General features: G+C 40.0%; 1 protein-coding gene across 1 annotated transcript in view; it reads right to left on the bottom strand.

Moving 5' to 3' along the window:
- The window catches only part of LOC149088718 (polypeptide N-acetylgalactosaminyltransferase 13-like), a 134,741-nt gene that overhangs the window by 44,950 nt on the left and 67,083 nt on the right, over positions 1-22,708 (bottom strand). The window contains exon 2 of the mRNA XM_089249293.1: positions 473-1,385. Coding sequence (XP_089105419.1) covers positions 473-719 — 247 coding nt within the window. The 5' untranslated portion in view covers positions 720-1,385. The remainder of the gene's footprint in view (positions 1-472; positions 1,386-22,708) is intronic.

Genomic DNA, 22,708 nt, shown 5'->3' with positions numbered 1-22,708 from the left:
TCCCATTGAACTTTTTGTCGTTCAATATATGCGATTGTTCTTCTCTAAGCTAGTTATTCGATTTTGTATTTTATATTTTCTTTGTAATTTCAAAAGAGAATGTCTTTTGCTTCGCCCTATGATCGGTGTTAACTCCGCCTAACAAGTTCATGGCTCACCGCTCTGTCTCAATAAAGAGATATAAGCAGCCAAAGACGACCTGGGCCATGCTGGGAAATGTGCGTGTATGTATTGTGCGAACTTAACGTGGTTTTGTTTCTGTATATTGCTTGTTATAGTGCTGCCATCTGTCAAATTTTTCTAACTATAAGTGAAGTGCAACGGTTGAACAATTGTAATGGTCTAGAACAATTGCATTCTTTTGATTTCTCCGCTTAACTTTTGAGCAATCAGTAGCACGTACTGATTAACGAGACATCGACTAATATACGTCAATATAAATTGGTAAATAAAATCAGAAATTCCAACTTACCGACTTGACTGTAGCGTCGGAAATTGGGCGGCGGCGGTGGCGTATCCCAATTCTGCGTGTGGAATTCTTTAACGAGCCTGTGAGCCTTGTGTTGAGGTGGATCAGGCTCCATAGTCCTAGTCGCCTGGCAGGCCGCGTTGTTACCTATGCAGTCCGTGTAGAACATCATCAACGCGACACCTGCCATGAACCACACCAAAGAAGTGGCCAGCACTATTTTACAGGTATGTAATCGTAATACGCCCATATCAGTTCCTTTTCAATATTAGACTAAATAAATATAGGAATTTATATATATATTCGAATTGAAACGAATTCTTATTTTCAAAGTTTGTTTTTGAAAGTTGTTTACTCCAGCGCCTAGGATCAAGACCGACGGCGGAGAGAGGTACGAGGCATATCACAGGTTCGACGAAGGACGCTTGGAGATTCAATCACGAATCCCGGAATGATGGCCATAGAGTGAATGCAGAAATAAAATATAAAAAAAAAAAAAATGTGCGAGGGATTGGAAAACGCACTTTTCACATCAATCAATGAAAAATGAAGAAAATAAAATGCCCTGGAATATATTTCTCGGTTTTTTTTCCCCTCCTTATTTTTTTTTGTATCGAAGCGTTTCTGGAATGATCCCGTTATCGCTTTCGGAGAATTTTTTTCGTATGTGAATTCTTAGGAAGATAGATGGACAGACCCGAGGATTCTGGACGTTCTTCACTGAGCTGCCGCATGTCTAGAACGGCTCCCGTCGGTCCGAGGGGGGTCAAAAGCGGGAATCCTTAGCCAGACTTGGAATGCAAAACCGTCCTTTTCAGCATAAATATATTTATGTAAATCTTCACACTGTGCGGATGGCAACGTAGAATCTCTGACGAAATTCAAAAGTGCTCCTGGGATCTCAGTGGTGCATTACCTGAAAAAAAAAAAATTCATGATAAGCGTGATTCTAATATAACAAAGAAATCAATTATTTTGTTTATAAATACGTAACAGCCGTTTCTCTGAAGAACTATTGAAGTACTACGTTAAGTACGAAATTTGTCTGGAAAAAACCCCAACAAATTGAGATTTATATATAAATATTCTTATATAATCTCGATTATTTTACCAATAGTAATGACTAGAAGGCTATTTTGAAATCGGGAAAAAGTTAGTATAAATTCCGTTGAATGAAATCCGTTTCAACCATCACAAGACTGGAGAAACCGCGAGACTCCCAGGCTCTGTCGCAAGAAGAAACGTAAGCACTTCGGCCGAACAGGGCATCTCCGGTAAAACCAAAATTTATTGATACGTCAAAGATTACATATAGTGCAAGGAAATCAAAAATTATGTAAATCGAAGAATCAAATTAATCAAGTTAAAGTCAAAGTGCAACGGGCACAGATAATAAATAATCATAGAAAGTTGTATAAAATCGTTTCGCAAAAGGCGCAATCAGAAATTTGATTGATCAAGGATTGTATGAGACAAGGACAGAGCACCTGTGAGAGATGGACACCTCTTCCAAAAGACTATAGGAGCATCGTCTCTAGTGAGGAGGAGGAAAAGACGTCAAGTGGGGGAGCACGAAATGAGAAGAAAAGAGAAAAAGGGGACATTCTCAGAGGAGAGGGGATAGTCGACGGTCATTGAAAGAAGGGGTCCTCAGTGGCCTCCGGTAGATGCAGACAATCGAGACAAAAAATGTAATATAATGTATAAAGTGTATATGGAATATTAAATACCGTATTAACCAAGAAACAAACGCTCGGCTCGCCCGTTACAATCTGGTGGCAGCTACGGGATACATATGAAATCCCACGAGAAAAAAATACATCGACAAGCGAGCGGAGATATTGTCTGCAAGGGGGAAGATCGTCGACAGGAGCATCTGATGGTGTCTATGTCAGCGGAACGCTGAAGGTGACAACAAGCATCAACACTCCGGGAGAACAACGTCGACGGGACAGGAGCGTCTGATGGTGTCTAGGTCAGCGGAACGCTGAAGGTGACAACAAGAATCAACACTCCGGGAGAACAACGTCGACGGGACAGGAGCGTCTGATGGTGTCTAGGTCAGCGGAACGCTGAAGGTGACAACAAGAATCAACACTCCGGGAGAACAACGTCGACGGGACAGGAGCGTCTGATGGTGTCTAGGTCAGCGGAACGCTGAAGGTGACAACAAGAATCAACACTCCGGGAGAACAACGTCGACGGGACAGGAGCGTCTGATGGTGTCTAGGTCAGCGGAACGCGGAAGGTGACAACAAGCATCGGCATTCCGGGAAAACCTCGTCGACAGAACAGGGGCAGCTGAGAGTGCCTGAGGCAGCAAAACGCTTAGGGTGGCATCACCAGTGACTGTCCGGAAAAGTCGTCATCGACACGCAGGAAAGAACGACCGTGGTTCAAAGGAGGGACACAACAAGCAGGGTAAGTGACTGCTCTTCCTTTCGATTTGAGCTCGGGGTAACTGTGCATTCAATTGTTTTATTTCTGTAAATATTTCATTTGAAAAGCAAAATGCCAGGGGGAAGGCGTAGATCAAAGGTTTACGTGAGCGAAGAATTAAATATTGACGAAAGAGAGAGGGAACGCGAATTCGAAATACAAAAACTAGAGCTCCAACTGGAGTTAGAAAAAGTTAAGTCACTAAACCGAGCTAATGGCACAAATATTTGTACCCCAGAATCTTTAGAATCCATCATTAAGAGCATTAAAATTCTTACTATTAATGTGCCAACAGCTCCTGAGGGATGGAATTTGTTTTTCAATAGTTTAGAGAGAGCGTTCAAACTTAAACAAGTAAAAGATGAACATAAAGCAGAAATTCTTTTAAATCTTTTGGGAGAGAAGTCAGCCAATATTTTGATATATCTAAGTGATACCGATATCATAAATTATGATGTTGTCAAAGAAATTGTGCTGAGGGAGTTCGAACCATCTCCTCAAACTTGCTTAGCAAATTTCAAAAATGCTAAAAGGAAAGCAAGGGAGACGCACCTTCAGTTTGCGTCACGATTGATATCAATGTTCGATTACTATTGCAAACTGAGGCGGGTTAATGACCTGGAAACTCTTCGGGATCTAATTGTGTCGGACCAAATGTTCCAAACCCTGGATGATGAAACGTCGTCTCATATTAGTGTCCGTCAAGGGCAAGACTGGTTTAAACCTGTGGATTTAGCCAGAGAATGTGATGTATATTTCACAGCCAAGAAAAAATCGTTTGAAGAAGCACCCATTTTTAAGGGAAGTTTCAAACGGGAGGGGCCCAAAGAAAATTCTGGGAATAGAAAGGAAAAATCGAATCCTTGGGAGGTCAAACCGAACAAGATGTCTTGCTTTCTATGCAATAGCACGGAACACTTGAAAAGAAACTGCCCATTGTTCAAAAGGAAAGAACAGAGCAAACCAGGGGGTCCCCAAGTTCGGACAAACAGAATTGCCGAAAGGAAGAAGACGGTCATAAAACGGGAGAGAGTGATAGCGAAGGTCGCTTCTCTGGGGGAATCGGCTATGGGAAAAGAAAACGCTGATAACGAGCGCAATAAATTGCAGAGGGTCAAAATCAGCATTCAGGGAAAAATAGTTAACGCACTTATCGATTCGGGCACAGAATTGACAGTGGTGAGGGAGAGTCTCACTCCAAAGTTACCCGAGGAGGGTGTGTCGTCTATTTTCTTGCAGGGCGCCTTCGGCCCCGCGGTAGAATGCTCGTTAAGCAATTTATTAGTAGGACTTCCGGAAGGGGATCTAGGGAATGTTGTCCACCAGGAAGTTCTTTGTGCAATATCACCATCTTTGGTGGAAGAAGCCTTAATTCATCCCAACACAATTGAAAGGCTGGGTAATTTTCGGAATGAGCAAAGCCTGAACACAGAGCAAGAAGAAGGGGATGAGGAAGTCGTAGAATCTTTGAATGTTCACACAGATGAACGTTTTGAAATACGATCAGATGGGGAAACAACACCCAAAGAATTACTGAGTGTCAATCATTCATCAGAAATGACGATGGCAAAAGAATTCTCGTCATCTAGTGAACAATTCAGACGTGATCAAGAAAATTGTGAGACTTTGGGAAAGGTCTGGCAGGAAGTCGCATCTGGGAAGAATGGCTACTACGTAGTCGATAATTTATTATATCATCGCGACAAAGTACTTGGTGAGAGTGTTGGCCAGCTCGTATTGCCGAAAAATAGGAGGGAAAATGTTTTGCAATTAGCCCATAACTCAGCGTTAGGTGGACATATGGGGGCAAGGAAGACAGCAGAGAGGATCAGATATTCCTTTTATTGGGAAGGTATGGGAAAGGACATAAGGCAGCATTGTGAATCTTGTAACGAATGTCAGCTCACTAGGCCTATTCGTGTGAATGATCGTGCGCCGATAACACCTGTAGCAAGACCTAGTTTACCTTTTCAGGTAGTGAATATAGATTTGATAGGTCCGATTGATCCAGTTAGTTCTAGAGGCCATAAGTATGTACTATGCTTGGTCGATCAGCACACAAGATGGGCGGAAGCGGTTCCACTTACAAGCTCTACGGCTAAAGCAACATGCGGGGCGTTGCTGGATATATTTTCTCGAACCGGGATTCCTAATGTAATTGCATCTGATAACGGTACGAATTTCAATGCTGCATTGACTGTTGAGCTAGAGAAAAGAATCGGGGCCAGTCCAAGATTCTCCACTCCAGGATATCCTCAGTCAAATGGCCTGGTCGAACGCTTCAACAAGACTCTAAAGCAGATGTTGCATCATGCGATAAGGGAAGAGGGCCGCAACTGGCATACTCAAATACCATTTATATTGTGGGCATACAGAGAGATCCCAAACAGCACAACGGGGGTCGCACCCTTTCAGTTATTGTACGGCAAGACGCCGCAAGGGCCACTCTCAATTTTAAAAAATTCATGGACGGGAAAGTTTGATGGGGCTCAAACCGAAACAATCCCGGTGTCAAAATATTTAGAGGATTTGAAAGGACGTCTGGAACGAGCAGCCCGGACGGCAAATCTATTTTCCGAGGTTCAGCAGGGAAGAATGGCCCGTTATTATAATTTGAGGTCATCGGATAAAACTTTCAAACCCGGAGATAAGGTTATTGTTCTGATTCCTGATTCGTCTAATAAACTATATGCACGGTGGCAAGGACCAGGGGTGATTCAAGAGGAAAAGGGCAGGCATTCATTTTTGGTTAAAATGAATGACGGGAGCGTGAAACACCTTCATCAGAATAAAGTCAGACACTATATCTCCTATGTTAATTCCGTGAATGTTATATTCGAGGGAGAAGAGGAGTTCGGAGATGTCGAGAACGTTCCAGTGGAGACAGGTGAACGGGATTTATTGGATACGGTCAAGTCTCTATATTTTCCTTACTTGGCCGACTATCAATCAGAACAATTAAGGAAGTTGATTTTACAGTTTCGATCTGTTTTCGAAAATAAAATCAAACCAGCCGATGTGGGAGAGCACAAAATCGAGCTACTCCCGAACACAATAAGGAAGAAGCCGTATTACTATTCCATTCCCATGGTATATCGCGCTGAAGTAGAAAGACAGGTAGGTGAACTGTTAGAATTAGATCTTATAGAACCATCCGAGGCGGAAATAGCGTACCCTATAGTATGTGTTGCGAAGAAAGATGCAACTATGCGCATGTGCGTTGATTATAGGGCGCTGAATTCTGTAACAAAGATACCCACATTTCCTATGAAAGACGCCCAGGAACTTATGTATATTGCGGGAGCCGCAAACTGGTTGACAAGTTTAGACTTGTTGAGGGGGTACTGGCAGATAAAGATGGAAAAGGAAAGTAAACCATTAACTGCTTTCGTTACTCCAAACGGAGCGTATCAGTGGAAGACTATGCCTTTTGGGTTGGCAGGCGCATCAGGAACTTTCCAAAGAGAAATTAACATCGTTCTTCGACGACATTCAAACTATGCCCAAGCGTATATTGATGATATCGTAATATTCTCCAACACGTGGGAGGAACATCTTGCTCATTTAAAGGCAGTCTTTGAGGAGTTGAATAAGGTGAATTTGACAGTAGGAATTAAGAAGTGTTGTTTTGCAGCCAAAGAAATATCTTATCTTGGACATACCATAGGGGGAGGTAAACATTCTCCGGATCGTGAGAAGGTGTCTGCCATTCTAGAATTAAAACGCCCCACTACTAAAAAAGAGGTGAGATCGCTGCTTGGTTTGGTAGGATTCTATCGGTCATACATTCCGAACTACGCAGAGTTGGCATTACCACTAACTGAGTTGACCAAAGGAAAAGTGGCGAATCCTATTCCTTGGGGGATAGACACCGAAAGGGCATTTCAGGATCTTAAAGAACAACTTAGCCAGGTAACATTTCTATCAACACCAGATTTTGATTCACCATTTCAAATTCACGCAGATGCATCCAATTATGCGGTCGGGTGCTGTTTAACGCAAATTAATAGCGGTGGAGACTATAGACCTATAGCATTCGCCAGTAAAAAGCTTAGTACTGCTCAGAAGAATTGGGCAAGCATAGAGAAGGAAGCATGGGCAGTCTTGTTTGGTTTGAAAAAATTTGAAAAATGGATTCATGGAACGAGGGTAGAAATAATTAGTGATCATAATCCCTTGAAGTACCTTAATGAAACGACCCCGAAAAGTCCCAAATTAACCCGCTGGTCGTTAGCATTACAACGTTGGAATTATGTCGTGACACACAAACCAGGAGTGCGCCATAAGGCTGCCGACGCTCTTTCTAGATTACCAAGAGAAGGTTGGGAACAGGTAAATTCAGGAGATAATTAAGGTAATAATTATGTATATATATTTTTTAATTATAATTTTGGATAGATATGTATTGTATATGTTTGTAATCTACGTAACGTTCATACATATTGAATGCCACAGTATTCCTGAATTCTTTTGAGAGGCGCAGAGTAGTCTATTGCTCTGGATTGTTGGTATACAATAGCTCATCCATGATTAAAAAAAAAAAAAAAAAAAAAAAAACTGATAAGAAAAAGAACGGGGAAGGACGCTTCTCCTCTGTCAAAAGCAGAAATAGTGAAGCAGTGAGTTCTAACGAGCAGATGTTCGGATGTCGTAAATGGACAATAGGATACGACGGGAACCATACGCACGTTTAAAGAAAAAGGAGGAGAAGCCGATTTCCAGTGACTTTCCCGCGCGTTTTTCTCTCACAGATGTACGTGGAAACACGCAGCAAAAACTATGGTTCAAGACAGTGGTAGCATGTACATGTGTTTAGCCTCAAGCGTATGTGGGTTTGTGCGAAACAAGCCCTTAAGGCAAGTTACGCTCTTGGTGGGGGCGTGTGAGAGATGGACACCTCTTCCAAAAGACTATAGGAGCATCGTCTCTAGTGAGGAGGAGGAAAAGACGTCAAGTGGGGGAGCACGAAATGAGAAGAAAAGAGAAAAAGGGGACATTCTCAGAGGAGAGGGGATAGTCGACGGTCATTGAAAGAAGGGGTCCTCAGTGGCCTCCGGTAGATGCAGACAATCGAGACAAAAAATGTAATATAATGTATAAAGTGTATATGGAATATTAAATACCGTATTAACCAAGAAACAAACGCTCGGCTCGCCCGTTACAGCACCCCATTGCGCTCGGGCAGTCAGTCAGTCTATACAGTCAGTCTAATTTCTCCGAGACTTCATTAATTAGGCTTGGGATTCATCCTGCTCCTCGCTCGCAAACAGGGTGAAGACCAGCGCACTGTCAGGGTGAAGACGCGGCGATCTCCTTAACGGCGCTGGTACCGGAGTTGCAGGAAGAGACGGATCCCTTATCTTCTCGGGATGTTCCTCAAGGAATTTCACCATTTTTCTCATCTTTTCCTTTGATTCCTCTCGACGTAATATGCCAAGCATCATGGTCTGTGAAGATCGACAGCCGGCGAACAGAAGTGAAAGGGCGTCGTTTCTGGACAGCATGTGGCGTAGTGCAGGGGCGTGTCAGGCTCAAGACAAGAGCATTTATCGCTGGAAATCGCTTTAAAGCGATGTAAGGTCATCATCACAAGACTGGAATCCGTAGCAATCAGGACAAGACTGGAATCCGTTTCAACCATCAAAAGACTGGAATCCGTTTCAATCAGGACAAGACTGAAATCAGTTTCAATAAGGACAAGACTGAAATTAGTTTCAATAAGGAAAAGTCTGAAATCCGTTTCAACCATCAAAAGACTGGAATCCGTTTCAATCAGGACAAGACTGAAATCCGTTTGAACCATCACAAGACTGAAATCAGTTTCAATCATCACAAGACGGAAATCCGTTTCAAAATCATCACAAGACTGAAATCCGTTTCAAAATCATCACAAGATTGAAATCCGTTTCAGTCATGACCACTTCAAATCCGCGCCATCGGTCTTCTATAGTGGAAGTGGTATGTGCCTGAATTTCTATGATTATATATAGGTGAAGATGTTCATGGAAAGAAATGTTTTTTTAATGGGAGTTAAAGAATCTCCTCCTTTCAAATCGGGCACAACTCCGGTATATCGTAATGGGCAATTTACTGCCGAGTGAGATGTGCCGGGAGTGTATGTGTGTACCTAACAATATGAGTTCGCAGTGTTTTGTCTGAATTTTTCCAGTGCTGTCATCTGTATTTCAAATTGTGAATGAAGTGTAATGATTGAATATTTGCACTGTTGTAGGCCTGTTTCTTTCTGTGGCCAGATTTTAATTTAAAGACGACTACATTCATTTGGTGAAGACCGCGCTAAAGAACATAACTATATTTACACTAACTCCTTAGCATGAGCGGATCTAGACCTCTCTGTTGGGAGGGGTGGTTCTACAAAATGCTGAAAAAAAGTCAATAAATTAAAAAAAACAAACAAAATTAGTCGCTCTTGGTTGAGGACCATACATCCCGTATTTTGTCCAGTATTTTCTGGAATAATCTTGTTTTTGTTTTTTTTCCTCCATCCCGGGTTTAACCGTTTTTTGGTTTAAGTTTTCTTGAATTGGTTGTTTAATCAAAAACGTTGATACGGGTAATTTTCCACGGATTGATTTAATGACATGTATCACGTAGAAGTTCCGAAAATTTCAAGAATTACCGTATTTCACCTCCCCCTCCCACATATCCGCGCCTGATCCTAAGAAACCACAGTTCACATTTCGTTGTGATACTAACTAAAAATTAAACACACACAGAGATTCATACCTCCGGTAAAACCCACAAATATCAATTTTCGATAGCAAATTAACACTCACTCACTATCTCTCTCGTTTTAAAATAAAATTTCGGTAACATATTTAACTTAAAAAAATTACGATACGAAATACAACTCCTGACAAAACATCATTTTCGTAAACAAAATATCCTTTTCATGTATATAAAAACAAATTATAAAGATAAAACCCCGCCAAAAGCAGAAGGGAAAAGAGAAACCGCGTAAGAAATTTGAAAGTAAAATTACTTTTAAACAAGATTTTGTGTGAGGGGTAAACATGACAGTAATTCTAGATTTAGAAAGAAAGAAAAATAACTTTTTCCCTAGAATATTCTTTTGGAAATTCTTATCATCAAGGGAAAAGCTGGATTTTTTTCCTTCATTGGAAAGCGGAACAAAGTATCCGAGAAATACGGGAATTCATTTTTAAAGACAACGTCGAATATATTCTCGATCTTTTCCACGTTCATCATGTTTGTGTATACATTATATGTATACATGCATGTGCTTTCACCGCCCCGTTCTCTCACTGAACCGAAGTTATTGTTCACGTGTCTTGAGCATCTGTCGCTTCAAGTTTTCTACGTGAAACGTCACGAGAGAAAAGGACCGAGAAAATAAGAAACAAAAAGTCTTTTGTTATGTAAGATTTTTAAAGGAGAAAAAATTTTTCTCACCAAAATTATGTTTTAACAACGCGGGGGTTGCCACAAGGGATAAAGCGAAACTTTTTTTTTTCTGTTCACGCTAGAAGAATATTATCCAATACAAGAAAATGTTGTATATGTGCGAGTGTCTTGTCCTTTGGTTCACGTTATATAAAAAAGAATTCATGGCATGATTTATGGAAATTTTCTCGCGCATAAAAGAATTTGGATTTTTTGCATAGAAAGAGAAAAAAAATACCCAAGTTTTAAAATATTATTTTTACTTAAAAATATGAAATGATTTCGGATTATGCAGAAGAGAATATGGAAATTTCATTTTGAAAGAACTCGTCACTGTATATTAAATAAAAGAGAGAACATGAAGTTTTTCATTTTTCTCTCTCATTTAAATGCTAATGTGATTATAGGGTAGAGGAGGAGAATTTTTTTTTCATGTTTGCTTTTTTTGAGTGAAATGTCTCTGGCATGTTCGGACATCTACTGATAAATTGAAAACGAGGTGGATCTATTGAATTTTAAATATTTTTCGAAAAGGCTCTGGCCAATATTTTTGAGGGATAAATAAAAATAATGTTTACGGTTTGAATATTAAGGAATTCAATTATATTATTTTTCAACTGGAATTGATGGAAAAAACAAATTTCTGTGCCATCTCATTGTGGGAAAAAAATTCATTATCGGACTAAAAGAAATTTTAAATCGTCGATAGAAACGGACTTGAAACTTATGATAGAGATGCGTCTACGACTTGTCACGACTGAAAGGCGTTCAAAACTTTGAAAGACATTTAAAATTTTCATCGTTAAAATTCATCCATTCTTTCAAATCTTCATTGTCCAACCAATCTTATGCAAAATTATTGAAGCAAAATAAGATAAAAAATGATTGGAAAGGTGTCTTATATCACCTCTTGAAGTTTTTCCCATGAATTTCGAATCACCCTGCATATTTACATTAAATCAAGAGACCACGGTTCACATTCCATTAAGATACTGGATTATACCCACTGTAAAATCTTCAATTACCGATTTTCGATTACAAATTAATTTGACTCATAATTTAAAATAAAATTCCGGTAACATATTAATGTAATGCGCTACAAAATACAGGCCCCTAAAGCATCATTTTCGTAAACAAAAGCCTAAAATATGTTTTGATATGCATGAAAAGAATACCCTTTGCATGTATATCAAAACAAATTATAAAAAAAAAACCCGCCAAAGGCAGAAGGGAAAAAGAGAAGCCACATAAGAAATTTGAAAGTAAAATTACTTTTAAACAAGATTTTGAGTGAGGGGTAAACATGACAGTAATTCTAGATTTAGAAAGAAAGAAAGAAAAATAACTTTTTCCCTAGAATATTCTTTTGGAAATTCTTATCATCAAGGGAAAAGCTGGATTTTTTTCCTTCATTGGAAAGCGGAACAAAGTATCCGAGAAATACGGGAATTCATTTTTAAAGACAACGTCGAATATATTCTCGATCTTTTCCACGTTCATCATGTTTGTGTATACATTATATGTATACATTCATGTGCTTTCACCGCCCCGTTCTTTCACTGAACCGAAGTTATTGTTCACGTGTCTTGAGCATCTGTCGCTTCAAGTTTTCTCCGTGAAACGTCACCAGAGGAAAATAAGAAACAAAAAGTCTTTTGTTATGTAAGATTTTTAGAGGAGAAAAAATTTTTCTCGCCAAAATTGTTTTAACAACGCGAAGGTTGCCACAAGGGATAAAACGAAACTTTTTTTTTCTGTTCACGCCAGAAGAATATTATCCAATACTAGAAAATATTGTATATGTGCGAGTGTCTGGTCCTTTGGTTAACTTAAAAAAAAAAAAAAAAAGGGGAATTCATGCCATGATTTATGGAAATTTTCTCGTGCATAAAAGAATGTGTTTTTTCCTCTTTGCATGCAAAAAAACCCAAGTTTTAAAATATTATTTTTTACTTAAAAATATGAAATGATTTCGGATTATTCAGAAGAGAATATGGAAATTTCATTTTGAAAGAACTCGTCACTGTATATTAAATAAAAGAGAGAGAACATGAAGTTTTTCATTTTTTTTCTTCTCATTTCTATGCTAATGTGATTATAGAGTAGAGGCGAAAAAGGAATTTTTCATGCTCGCTTTTATAAGTGAAATGTCTCTGGCAAGTTCGGATATCTACTAATAAATTTAAATCAAGGTAGACTTATTGAATTTTAAATATTTTCGAAAAGACTCCGATCAATATTTTTGAGGGATGAAGGAAAATAATGTTCAGGTTTTGTATTTACAATTTATAATCGTGCTATTTTTTAGCTGGTATTGATGGAGAAAAGAAATTTCTGCCATGTCGGCTGTAGGGGGAAAAAAAAACACATTATCAAATTAAAAAAAAAAAAAATGTGAAATCGTTGATTGGAATGGACTTGAAGCTCAGCATAATTGAATGGCGTCTAAAACCTGTCATGTTGGAAATTAACTTAACCCTTTGGCTGCTTGAATAGTCAGAGAAATGCTTCTCCCACTGCGGGAGCAAAGTGTTTGCTTGTTAAAAGGTAGATGGTACTCAAATTCAGACATTGGAAGTTCAATGCAATCGAAAAAAGGGGCGATACAAATACAAAATGTTTGTTGGAACCCGCAATCAACGACAAGTGATTGAACGCAAACACTCTACCAAAAAAAATTAGGATATATATTTGTACGTCATCTATACGCCATTTTCAGAATTTTATCTTAAACAAAAAAACATTTCAAATCACCACAGGACATTGAACAGGCTACTACGCTTACCTTTTGTGAATGATGGGAGCACGTTGAAGGTAAAAATCCACTTTTTTGGTTCAATTTGTTTTTCACTTTTCTGTTCAAAATCTGCATGTTTTGATCAATCATCAGCAAAACTATTAATTTATACAAGGGAAAAACTATTTTACATATAAGAAAGCGTTTTCAATCCAATTACCCAAAAAATCTCTGAAACGATTCAACCGACCCACCAACTTCCTGTTGTTATAAGGGTCTAATCTGTAATTTAAAACTATGTGATTATTACTACTTGTGATATATGTACAACTCTGAATAATTTATTATTTAACTGGAATTAAATTTTAAAGCCTGCGAAGTGTCACCAGCCCCATTTTAGATTCATAGACGCTGATAAAAAGCGTATAACGTGAAAAAAAAGGGAAACAAACTATCGAAATTGACCAGAAATTTTATCATAGGTGTTTCAATCACTACGAAAATGGGTTTGAAATGTGTTTCGATCAACACAAAGGTTTAAAACATGTTTCGATCAACACAAAGGTTTAAAACATGTTTCGATCAACACAAAGGTTTAAAACATGTTTCGATCAACACAAAGGTTTAAAACATGTTTCAATCATGACAATGAACACGTTTCAATTATGACGAGAGAATAATGGTTTGCAATTCGTTTCGATCAAGACAACGGTTTGAAACATGCTTCAGTCATAACAATGATTTTGAACACGTTTCAATTATGGCAGAACAATGGTTTCAAATGCCTTTTAAAATCATGACAAGTTTATGATCCGTTTCAATCATGACAAGTATCAAATCCATTTCAGTCATGACAAGTATCAAATCCATTTCAGTCATGACAAGTATCAAATCCATTTCAGTCATGACAAGTATCAAATCCATTTCAGTCATGACAAGTTTCAAATATACATTTCAATCATGATGATTTTGAAAACGTTTTAATCATGACAGAACAATGGTTTCAAATGTATTTGAATCGGGGCAAGTTCCAAATGCCTTCATTTCACGATAAGTTTCAAATCCGTTTCAATCATGGCACAATCCTTGTGAACTTGTAATCTCCGATTACAGCAGTGGCTTTCGAAAAGTTTCTGAACAAATACACCATAGACCAAAAAACTAATTCTTCAACAATGAAAAGACGTTTTTCAAGTTATAAAAACCCAAATAATCCTAATTATCGAATCGGGTACGTCGAGGGTATTCATGTTAGTAATCAGTTGTGATACTGTATATAAAGTAATCTTAAATACTGTATTTAGTGTAAGACTTGTTTTTTTTTTGCACATGCAAAATGAGATGAACACCATCGAGGAATGCGTAAATGTGACTAATACTTCCACGCCAGTGAATCAGTTTTCTCGCTCCGTAATTAATCAAACCGATACATGTTTCCGGAATGCAAACCTAGAACAAATACGAGATCCGATGCCGTTTATCACGTGATTAGAAGATAAGCCAATGATTGGGCGGCTCACTTATTTCGAACGACGGGAACATTCTAATTAGTTTTTGTTGTTGTTCAACCCCCGCGATCAACCGATTAATTAGCGAAAGAAACTTAACTAATTCAAACATCAGATAGTGAGAGCAGAACAGGAGTAGGGGAAGGGGGTAGAGGGTGGAAAAGATGAAAAGTGTCGGTGGCTTTCACTTGAATCTCCCCATTTTCGGAACTTGATTCGATATGCATACGCATTACGCCCGTTAATTAAGTTGGGATTTTTGAGGATCCAACTTGTTTTCCCAGAGAGAAACGGACGCAGAACCTCTTCATTTTGTATCGAAAACTCGTTTCTGTGGGGGTTTATTTGTTTATTTTTAGTTTTCGTAATTCTGTCCAAGTTCAACGTTAGAATGCAAATTGGGGTATTTATTTTACTAGGCAGTAACCATACCCAGTAATCGATTTTGAATGGGACGGGGGTTGTACAAAATGGAAGAAATCCACTTGTTTCGCATTGTCATTATGTTACGAATAAATTAAGTTTCGTTTTCGTATGGATCAATGATTCTTGATAGAGTTCATGGAGCTACGAGATCAACGAATATGCGGAATAATTTTCAAATAGCGTTATTTGGTCAAATTGTTGACTGTGGTTTCGTTCGGAAACTATAAGTAGGGTTCTTGGAACAATATACTGGGTGTTCTGCATGTCCTGTACATCGGCTTTCATCTCATGAACAGTTCGTCGTAGGGGTCCAATTTGAAAACTGCTCAAAATGTGTTCAGAAAATCACCCTGAATTAGTTTTGAGAGTGAGAATACAGTGTGTCACAAATTAAAAATAAAATGTAAATTTCTATACGGTCCTCGCTGTCCTCTAAATTCCAAGAGTTGTTACCCTATAGGCTGCTGAGGTTCACAACAATGTTTCGAACAAGGAAAGGATGCCAATGTGCCGTTCTCAAATTATGAAAAAAATTAAGTACGTTTATATCTCACCCAGAAATGCAAAAAGAGAAAAAAAAATGAGCGGCGGAGTGCAGTTATTACAGCCGCAAAAAATTATAAAAAATACAGCAGTTGGCTACTCATCCCCTCTCGCGCTTCTTGGTGATATCTATAAAAAATTTCTTTTCATTTTCTTTACACTCTCTCGCTCGTCTTTTTCTGTGCTATACCTGATTATGTGTTGTTTGAATGACGCCACTGGGGGGGGGGGGCGTAGCGGTGTTTTTAAACTCATTCTTGGCCTATATACATTGGCGTTAAAAATATTAGTATTTAAACTTCTTTTGAGTGTTTAACCCATCCACCGGATGTTTTTATATTTCGGCGGATATTCGAATGAGTAGAAACAGTTTACATTTTTTTCAAAACATATTGAATACGTCACCTTGGAACCCTTGCCTTGTCCATATGACTGCTCAAGTTCATTGATACGGTCACCCACTCACTTGTTCACTTATATGGTCCACTCATCCCCTTCAATCGGCCATTCATACGGTCACTCGGCCACTCATGTGGTCAGAGCAGGCGAATGGCCGGAGCGAAATATCGGAGGCGAAATTTCCGCGAACCAACCACCGAAAACACTATCCGAATGATACGAGTTGCCGGAGAGAATGATCATCATCTCATTGTATCTCACAAGTTGCCAGATTAAAAATCCGAAGTTCTCAAAAATTTCAGGAATCATTAGTTTTCCAGTGGAAGAAAAACTAATTTACACCGAGATATTAATTAAGAAGCGATTCCAGTCATTTTGTTTACGTGACTATCGAAATATATTTAGTAAGTCGTCCTGGTCTTTTAAAAGGATTTTCTTAGCATTCTTTTCCGCCAAACCTCTGAAGCGATATCCTTTACACACACACAAGAGGATTCCCGCGATTACTTTCTTTTAATTATAATATATCCTTGTTTCTTGAATGACTCTCAAAAATTCTGAGAATATAAAAGGAGTTCTGAATTGATCAAGAAATAGAATCTGAAATCTTAATTGAAAAATCCCTTTTCGTAACGTGTGTAAGATTTCGGAGGGATAATTATATATTCACGGATCATGGGTGAGAAATTGTGAACTTTTTAATTACACTTCATGCACAATTGTTTTCATTATTTTCCTACAAAAATATTGAATCGTGAGTAATGAAGAAGGCAAGTATGTTGAGAGTTCCGATTTTTAAAACAGTTTTTGGAATTACCTCTGCATCCCCCTAGATGAGGATTTCGTGCAAACATGATATTGAATTATGCTTGAAGGCAGAATTCATCTCCCCGTCGTATGAGACCTACTTGCGCTAGAGGGCAAAGGGATTCTCCAAGAGAGATCTTGTACTAAATCGCACACGTGCACCACGTAAAATATTCCTCTGAGAAACATCTAAGTATATTTATGTCTACGACTTGGCGCATGCCGGAAAGAGTTGTGTGTATTTATTCCCTTATGCAAACGAATGTCTGACGGATGCGTGTTTCGTAATTAAAGCGCTGCCATCTATCGTCCTAATACACGGTTCGAGGGAGGAACATCTCTCGAGTCAAATTACCTCCCAACCTAGATTCCTCCAGCTGACTTGACCCGGAGTTTTTCACACTAGTGAACAAGACATGCACCTCGTCCATATTCCTCTGCGGAACTTCCAACGAATTGGTACATGTTGGAATGTGTGTGTATGTGTGGTGAACCTTCCCCGTGAAGTTTGCTTCTGTGTAATGCTTGGTATGTGTAGTGCTGCCATCTGGAACCAATTTTTTTAAACTATGCGTTTTTCCGGAACTCTCTTTCTCAGAAAGCTCGTCAGAAGGTTTAGCAATCCCAACCTGCTTACGCCCTTGTTGGCCGTATATACGGACGTCTAGCAACCCTAGACCCCCATCCTCGTTTTCTTCGTATCAGAGCTCCTACGGCACCTACGACGAAGCATTCTTTCCGACACAAGTTCCGCGAGCTCGACCATGCACTATGCAAATGAAGCCGGGTCCGGGCCCACTGCGCTGACCCATTCACAAACCTGTTTTTATCCCACGGTGGGATAAAAACAGCGATTTTGACGGAAAACGGGTTTTTGCGCGTTTGGGCATCGAGTAGAGCTAACACCTATAGCAGAAAGAATTCTTGCAAAGCTTTTACGTCAATGAAGTCGTCCATTTCACCTGCAGCGATTCACTAAATTTCGATTGAGGACGATGCATGCGAAATTTTTACCTTTTTTTTTTGCAATATATGCAATGATGATGTATACGCAGTGACACATTTTGCTATAGAAGGTTTTGGTAGAGTGGCGGGTTGAGACGCGGCTTTACAGATTGCCTTCGCACGCAGACAAAACTGATCGGCTCCGAGTGTCTTCTCTCGAATTCTGACATGCGTATACAAATTCATCGTTACGGTAAAAATCGATGCAATTTTGTAATAATAATAACTAAAACACCATAAGAAACTCAAAGACTTGATTTTTTTTAAAACCGAGTTGCGTATTATTGAGTGTCTACCGTAGCTCCGTAGAAACTACGGGCAATCCGTAGCTGTTGGCAACTCTGTGAAGGTCACGCTGACCGTATTTAGTCCTTACACTTCCCTTAAAATTTGCAATACTAGAAACGCATGAAGAGTTTTGAGTACATTCGCACTTCTGAAATAATTCAGTTTACCCCCCCCCCCCGGAAAGAGGTAAAACGGTAGTAAAGTACCCGCAATGGCGACTGACCGACGTCGTGCTTCATCTAAACCAGTGGTTCCTAACCGGGGGTACGAGACAGGAATAAAAAAAATGTGAATCATACCAAAATTTCTTTTCCAGCATGGCCCAGCCGCAAGGTAGCCTGCTTATATCCCACAAGGGACAGAGCAGGGGCCATGTTTGGTATTTGCATACCAATATTTCGACGCCTCATCTTCTGACTTCTGCTCGCAAAAATGCGTCAGACGAATTTTGAGTTATGGAAGTTTTTTTTGGTTAGCGATCGATCGTACTTGTTTTACATTTCGGTTGAGGAAAAATACCATTATATTTACCAAAACTATTTTGGGGTTTGTTTACATTGGTACCTCGTGTTATTACAGTCGAATCCCGTTATAACGAACTCCAAGGGACCGGAGAAATCACTTCGTTATAAAGGAATTTCAGGTTGTTTGGATTGTTCCTATGTAAACTTATTTGAGGGATTAGAAAAGTGTTCGTTAAAACGAGATTTTCGCTATAACGGTATTCGTTATAACGGGATTCAACTGTAGTATGTTGTGCTTAGATTTGATACTGTCGTGAACACACGAATCAGGGGAAAATGTCAAAAAAAAATCAGTCAAGTGTCAAAGAAACATTAATTTATAGCTGTTGGGGTTGGAATCGATATAAATGAAGAATTATTCAATGTGAATCATTTTTCCAAATCCCAAAAAAATGTTACAAATAGTGGTTTTTAGTTACATTTTCGAATTAATTTTCAAAAAAACAAAAAACAAAACTGAAGTCAAAACAACATTAGCCATAGCAGAAAAGACAATAAAAAATAAGCAAAAGAAATTAATTATAGGATATAATTAATATAACCAATTACTTAAGAAAAACCCTGAATTTTCTAACATATAACGCGTATTATCCAAGGGGGTGCGGGAAGGTAAGTCGCATTGCACTCTGGGGGCTACGGGAAGAGGGAAAAAAAAGGTTGGGAACCACTGATCTAAGCCAAGTACATATTCACAGATTGGGGCGCCAAACAATTTACTTACTTACATTTTTCTGATATTTTAATATTTGAGTTATGAATCTATGCAGGTTCTCTGTGGAAACAGCACCCGTTTCTCGGAAAGAGCTTATAAATTTTCAGCGTCCCGAAATTTGCTGCCATTTTGTGTTATAGGCACAGCCCCTACCTTACCACACGTCTGCCTCAAAGAACATGTATCAAGTATGAGGGGGCCCCCGAGAATATGAGAACAGGCCCTGTATGGAATGATTTACTTCAAAGGAATCATCAGATTTTTTGGCTCCTTTAAGTTAGAAAATCTCTCTGAGAGAACTGAATGAAGAAAGAAATGCTTAATAGCCGGAAGGAAAATTTGAATTTCACAGAAATAACTCGAGCATGCAAATCGCCAAAAATAACTCGGAGGTGAAACGTCCTCTCTTATGGCACGTACGCATTATATGAATATCTGGATTGGAAGAGAGAGAGTGTGTGAGAGATCGGCGCCTAAATCAACTCAGCTGGAATCTATTCATTATCTCGATCAAAGAATCACTTGGGAATTTCCACCAGGAAGGATTCGCCTGTAATAAAAGGTTATTAATCACTCGGCTAATTCAAGAAGTGTTTAGCACAGCAGAATAATTAAATTAATGATCCTTCATTGTGAAGGGAGAAGGACGTCTCGGCGCACCATCTACATCTTATGGTGAAAAGCTTCCCCCCCCCCCCCAAACCGATGGGAACATTCTCGAAAACGACGGGGAGACACACAGAAAGATGCGGATCGAATCACAAAGGAAACACGTGTAATTAAGCTGAGCGATTAATCAGTAAGGCGCCTTTTCGGTCGCTTATACGTGTCTGGGATATAATAATAACACACACATGCACATCGGTCGAACGATCGATCGATCGGAGATTGTGTGTGTGTGAACATATTGGGGGTGGAGGGGGTGTAACATCCATGAGGATTTCTGCGAATTCCGTAATTATTCAGAATGCATTGAATCGACGGGATATTACAATAATCTGTTCAAGAACCAGAGGGCGGTGGGACGAAGTAAAGAATTGCCCGGGGGGGGGATCTTGAGAGAGGGGTGGCTGGGGAAACAAGAGAAACACCGTTATGGAATCATCGTCTTCTGTAGGGGGGGGGAATTAGGTTTGCTCCCCACTCCTGAAAAAAAAAACAACCTGTACATGGAAAAAGCAATATGCATCGTCGGAACAAATGCAAGCAGGTATTTCTTCAAAAAAGGTTCAGCCCCAGGATAGGCGGATTGGCATCGCGAAGACCCAGATTCGTACCACATCGGCACCACAGTGGTGGTCGGCTGTTCGTTTTCTGTGGATCCCAACTCACAGCAGCCGATCTGCCCATTAAAAAATCTCGACACGGAGAAACAACAAGCCTACAACGGAACAAATATATTCAAATCATTATATTCATTCGTAGTTCGAAACATAGACGACAGGTGGCGGTACTATAACAAGTATTACACAGCATTACAACGTTTTGCTCACAACACATGCACGCACAGCACAGCTTCCAGCACGGTCCAGGTCTTCTTCAACCACCTGCTTTTTCCCTTCATTCAAACAGAGTGGCGGGCCATGGTATGGTGAGGAGGATAATAGATGGATGGATTTCTTGAAGGGGGAATTCACCGAGAGTGTGTATAGTGGAGGGGGGGGGGTGAATGTCAACCTCCGACCCCCGTTTGTGAAAATACCACAACTTTTCATCAAGCAGGGGAGTGGGGGGGGGGGTAGCCTCGCATCCATCTGAAATCCCCTTCACACACGCTTGTATATATTCAAAGTATATTAAGAAAATATTCACTCAGTAAACAGATTTTTCATTTCAGATTCAAAAGAAAGAGGGCACCACATCCTTAGAAATACGCATGTCTCACGTGCGCGAAATGTTGGGGTTCACGATTACACAAGCTCACCCCCCCCCCTTCAGGGGATAAAATGATAATTAAATGCTACGTTGGGCGACACGTTAGTCGTAGGCTGAAGTTGGTTTTTTGCGGTCTTCACACTTCGAGGAGCGAATGAGAGTCAGACTCCCATTTGAAAAAGTCTGTCGGTAGAGAACAGGCAGACCTTCAACACGGTACTTACATAACATGAAAATTCAGGCAAGACGGACGGAGGCATTGATACAACGCGAAACAAACACAGCTCTGACAAAAGAAATACGTTAGAGCAAGGAGTGCTTGACCTTTAGATGAGTGCGGGCTTTGAGGCGCAAATGCGGCCGATCTGCCCGTTAAAAATCTTAACAGGCCTATACAACGACATAATTATTCATTCATTACCTTTCACGCGCTGTGAGTTGCGGAAAAACTCATAGTTAAAAAAAAATTGATTGCAGATGGCAGCACTACACATACCAAGCATTACGCAGAAACAAACTTCACGGAAAATACATATACACACACACATTCCAACATGTACCAATTCGTTAGAGGTTCCGCAGAGGAATATTGGACGAGGTGCATGCGTCTGGTTTAGTAGTAGAGTGCGGGAAGTTTCATTGGTTTTGAAAATTTGTCGCGGGCCACTCAATTAAGTGATTTGGAACAGCGCTGAAACATCACTTAAGTCATCTGTAAATGTATCGCGGGTCACTCGAGAGGGACAGTACATGTGACTGTATGACAGATGGGGTATGAGCGACAGGGAATGACGGTATGAGCGATGACAGGGAATGACGGTATGAGCGATGACAGGGAATGACGGTATGAGCGATGACAGGGAATGACGGTATGAGCTTGATCGCTCATACTGAAAGGTCACCGACGGATTATGATATCTTTCCCCACGAGGCCCCAAGATCAGCCACACAGGCAAACAAAGAACTGGACCCCTGCCCGTCACCCCCCCCCCCCAGTGCGACCACTAGCACTCCCGAGCACCCACCAACCAGAGGATCACATGTTGATATGTTGTGCTAGAGAAACTAATACACTCAGCTGTGTAAGCCGAATAGGGCACTTCACAGGTCCTGAGACTCACCCATACAGTCATTCACGGTCACTTACTCATATGGTCACTCGCCCAATCATTTGGGCATTCAAACACACACACAGGCAACTCACTTAGTCACTCATACATTCAGGGCAGGTGGAATGGCGGAGACTAAAATTTTGCGGATCCCTTTATAAGGAAGGCCACCATAAATTAACTCCAGGGTAATTTTCTTGAACACACAAATGGCATACCATAAAATTTAGATTCTACTCTGACAAACGAGGTTAACGGGAAACCGCTGCCGGTGATCGAACCCCTGACCTTTTCGAATGCAGAAATGGTGTGCTCGTCCAATCCGAGTGCAATAAATCATTCGTCATCACTATTTCATAACGAAAGGAGGGGGGGGGGAAACTTCCTTAGGCAGGCTCGAGGATCTTTAATAGGCGAGAGGAATGGCTCCGGGTCGATAAAT

This window comes from Pholcus phalangioides, unplaced genomic scaffold (genome assembly GCF_987345545.1).
Source record: "Pholcus phalangioides strain wild (caught in Gottingen) unplaced genomic scaffold, Ppha-v1.0 ptg000003l_1, whole genome shotgun sequence".
Taxonomy (NCBI): domain Eukaryota; kingdom Metazoa; phylum Arthropoda; class Arachnida; order Araneae; family Pholcidae; genus Pholcus; species Pholcus phalangioides.
Note: the sequence above shows the minus strand (reverse complement) of the source record. Positions and strands in the feature narration are given on the sequence as shown.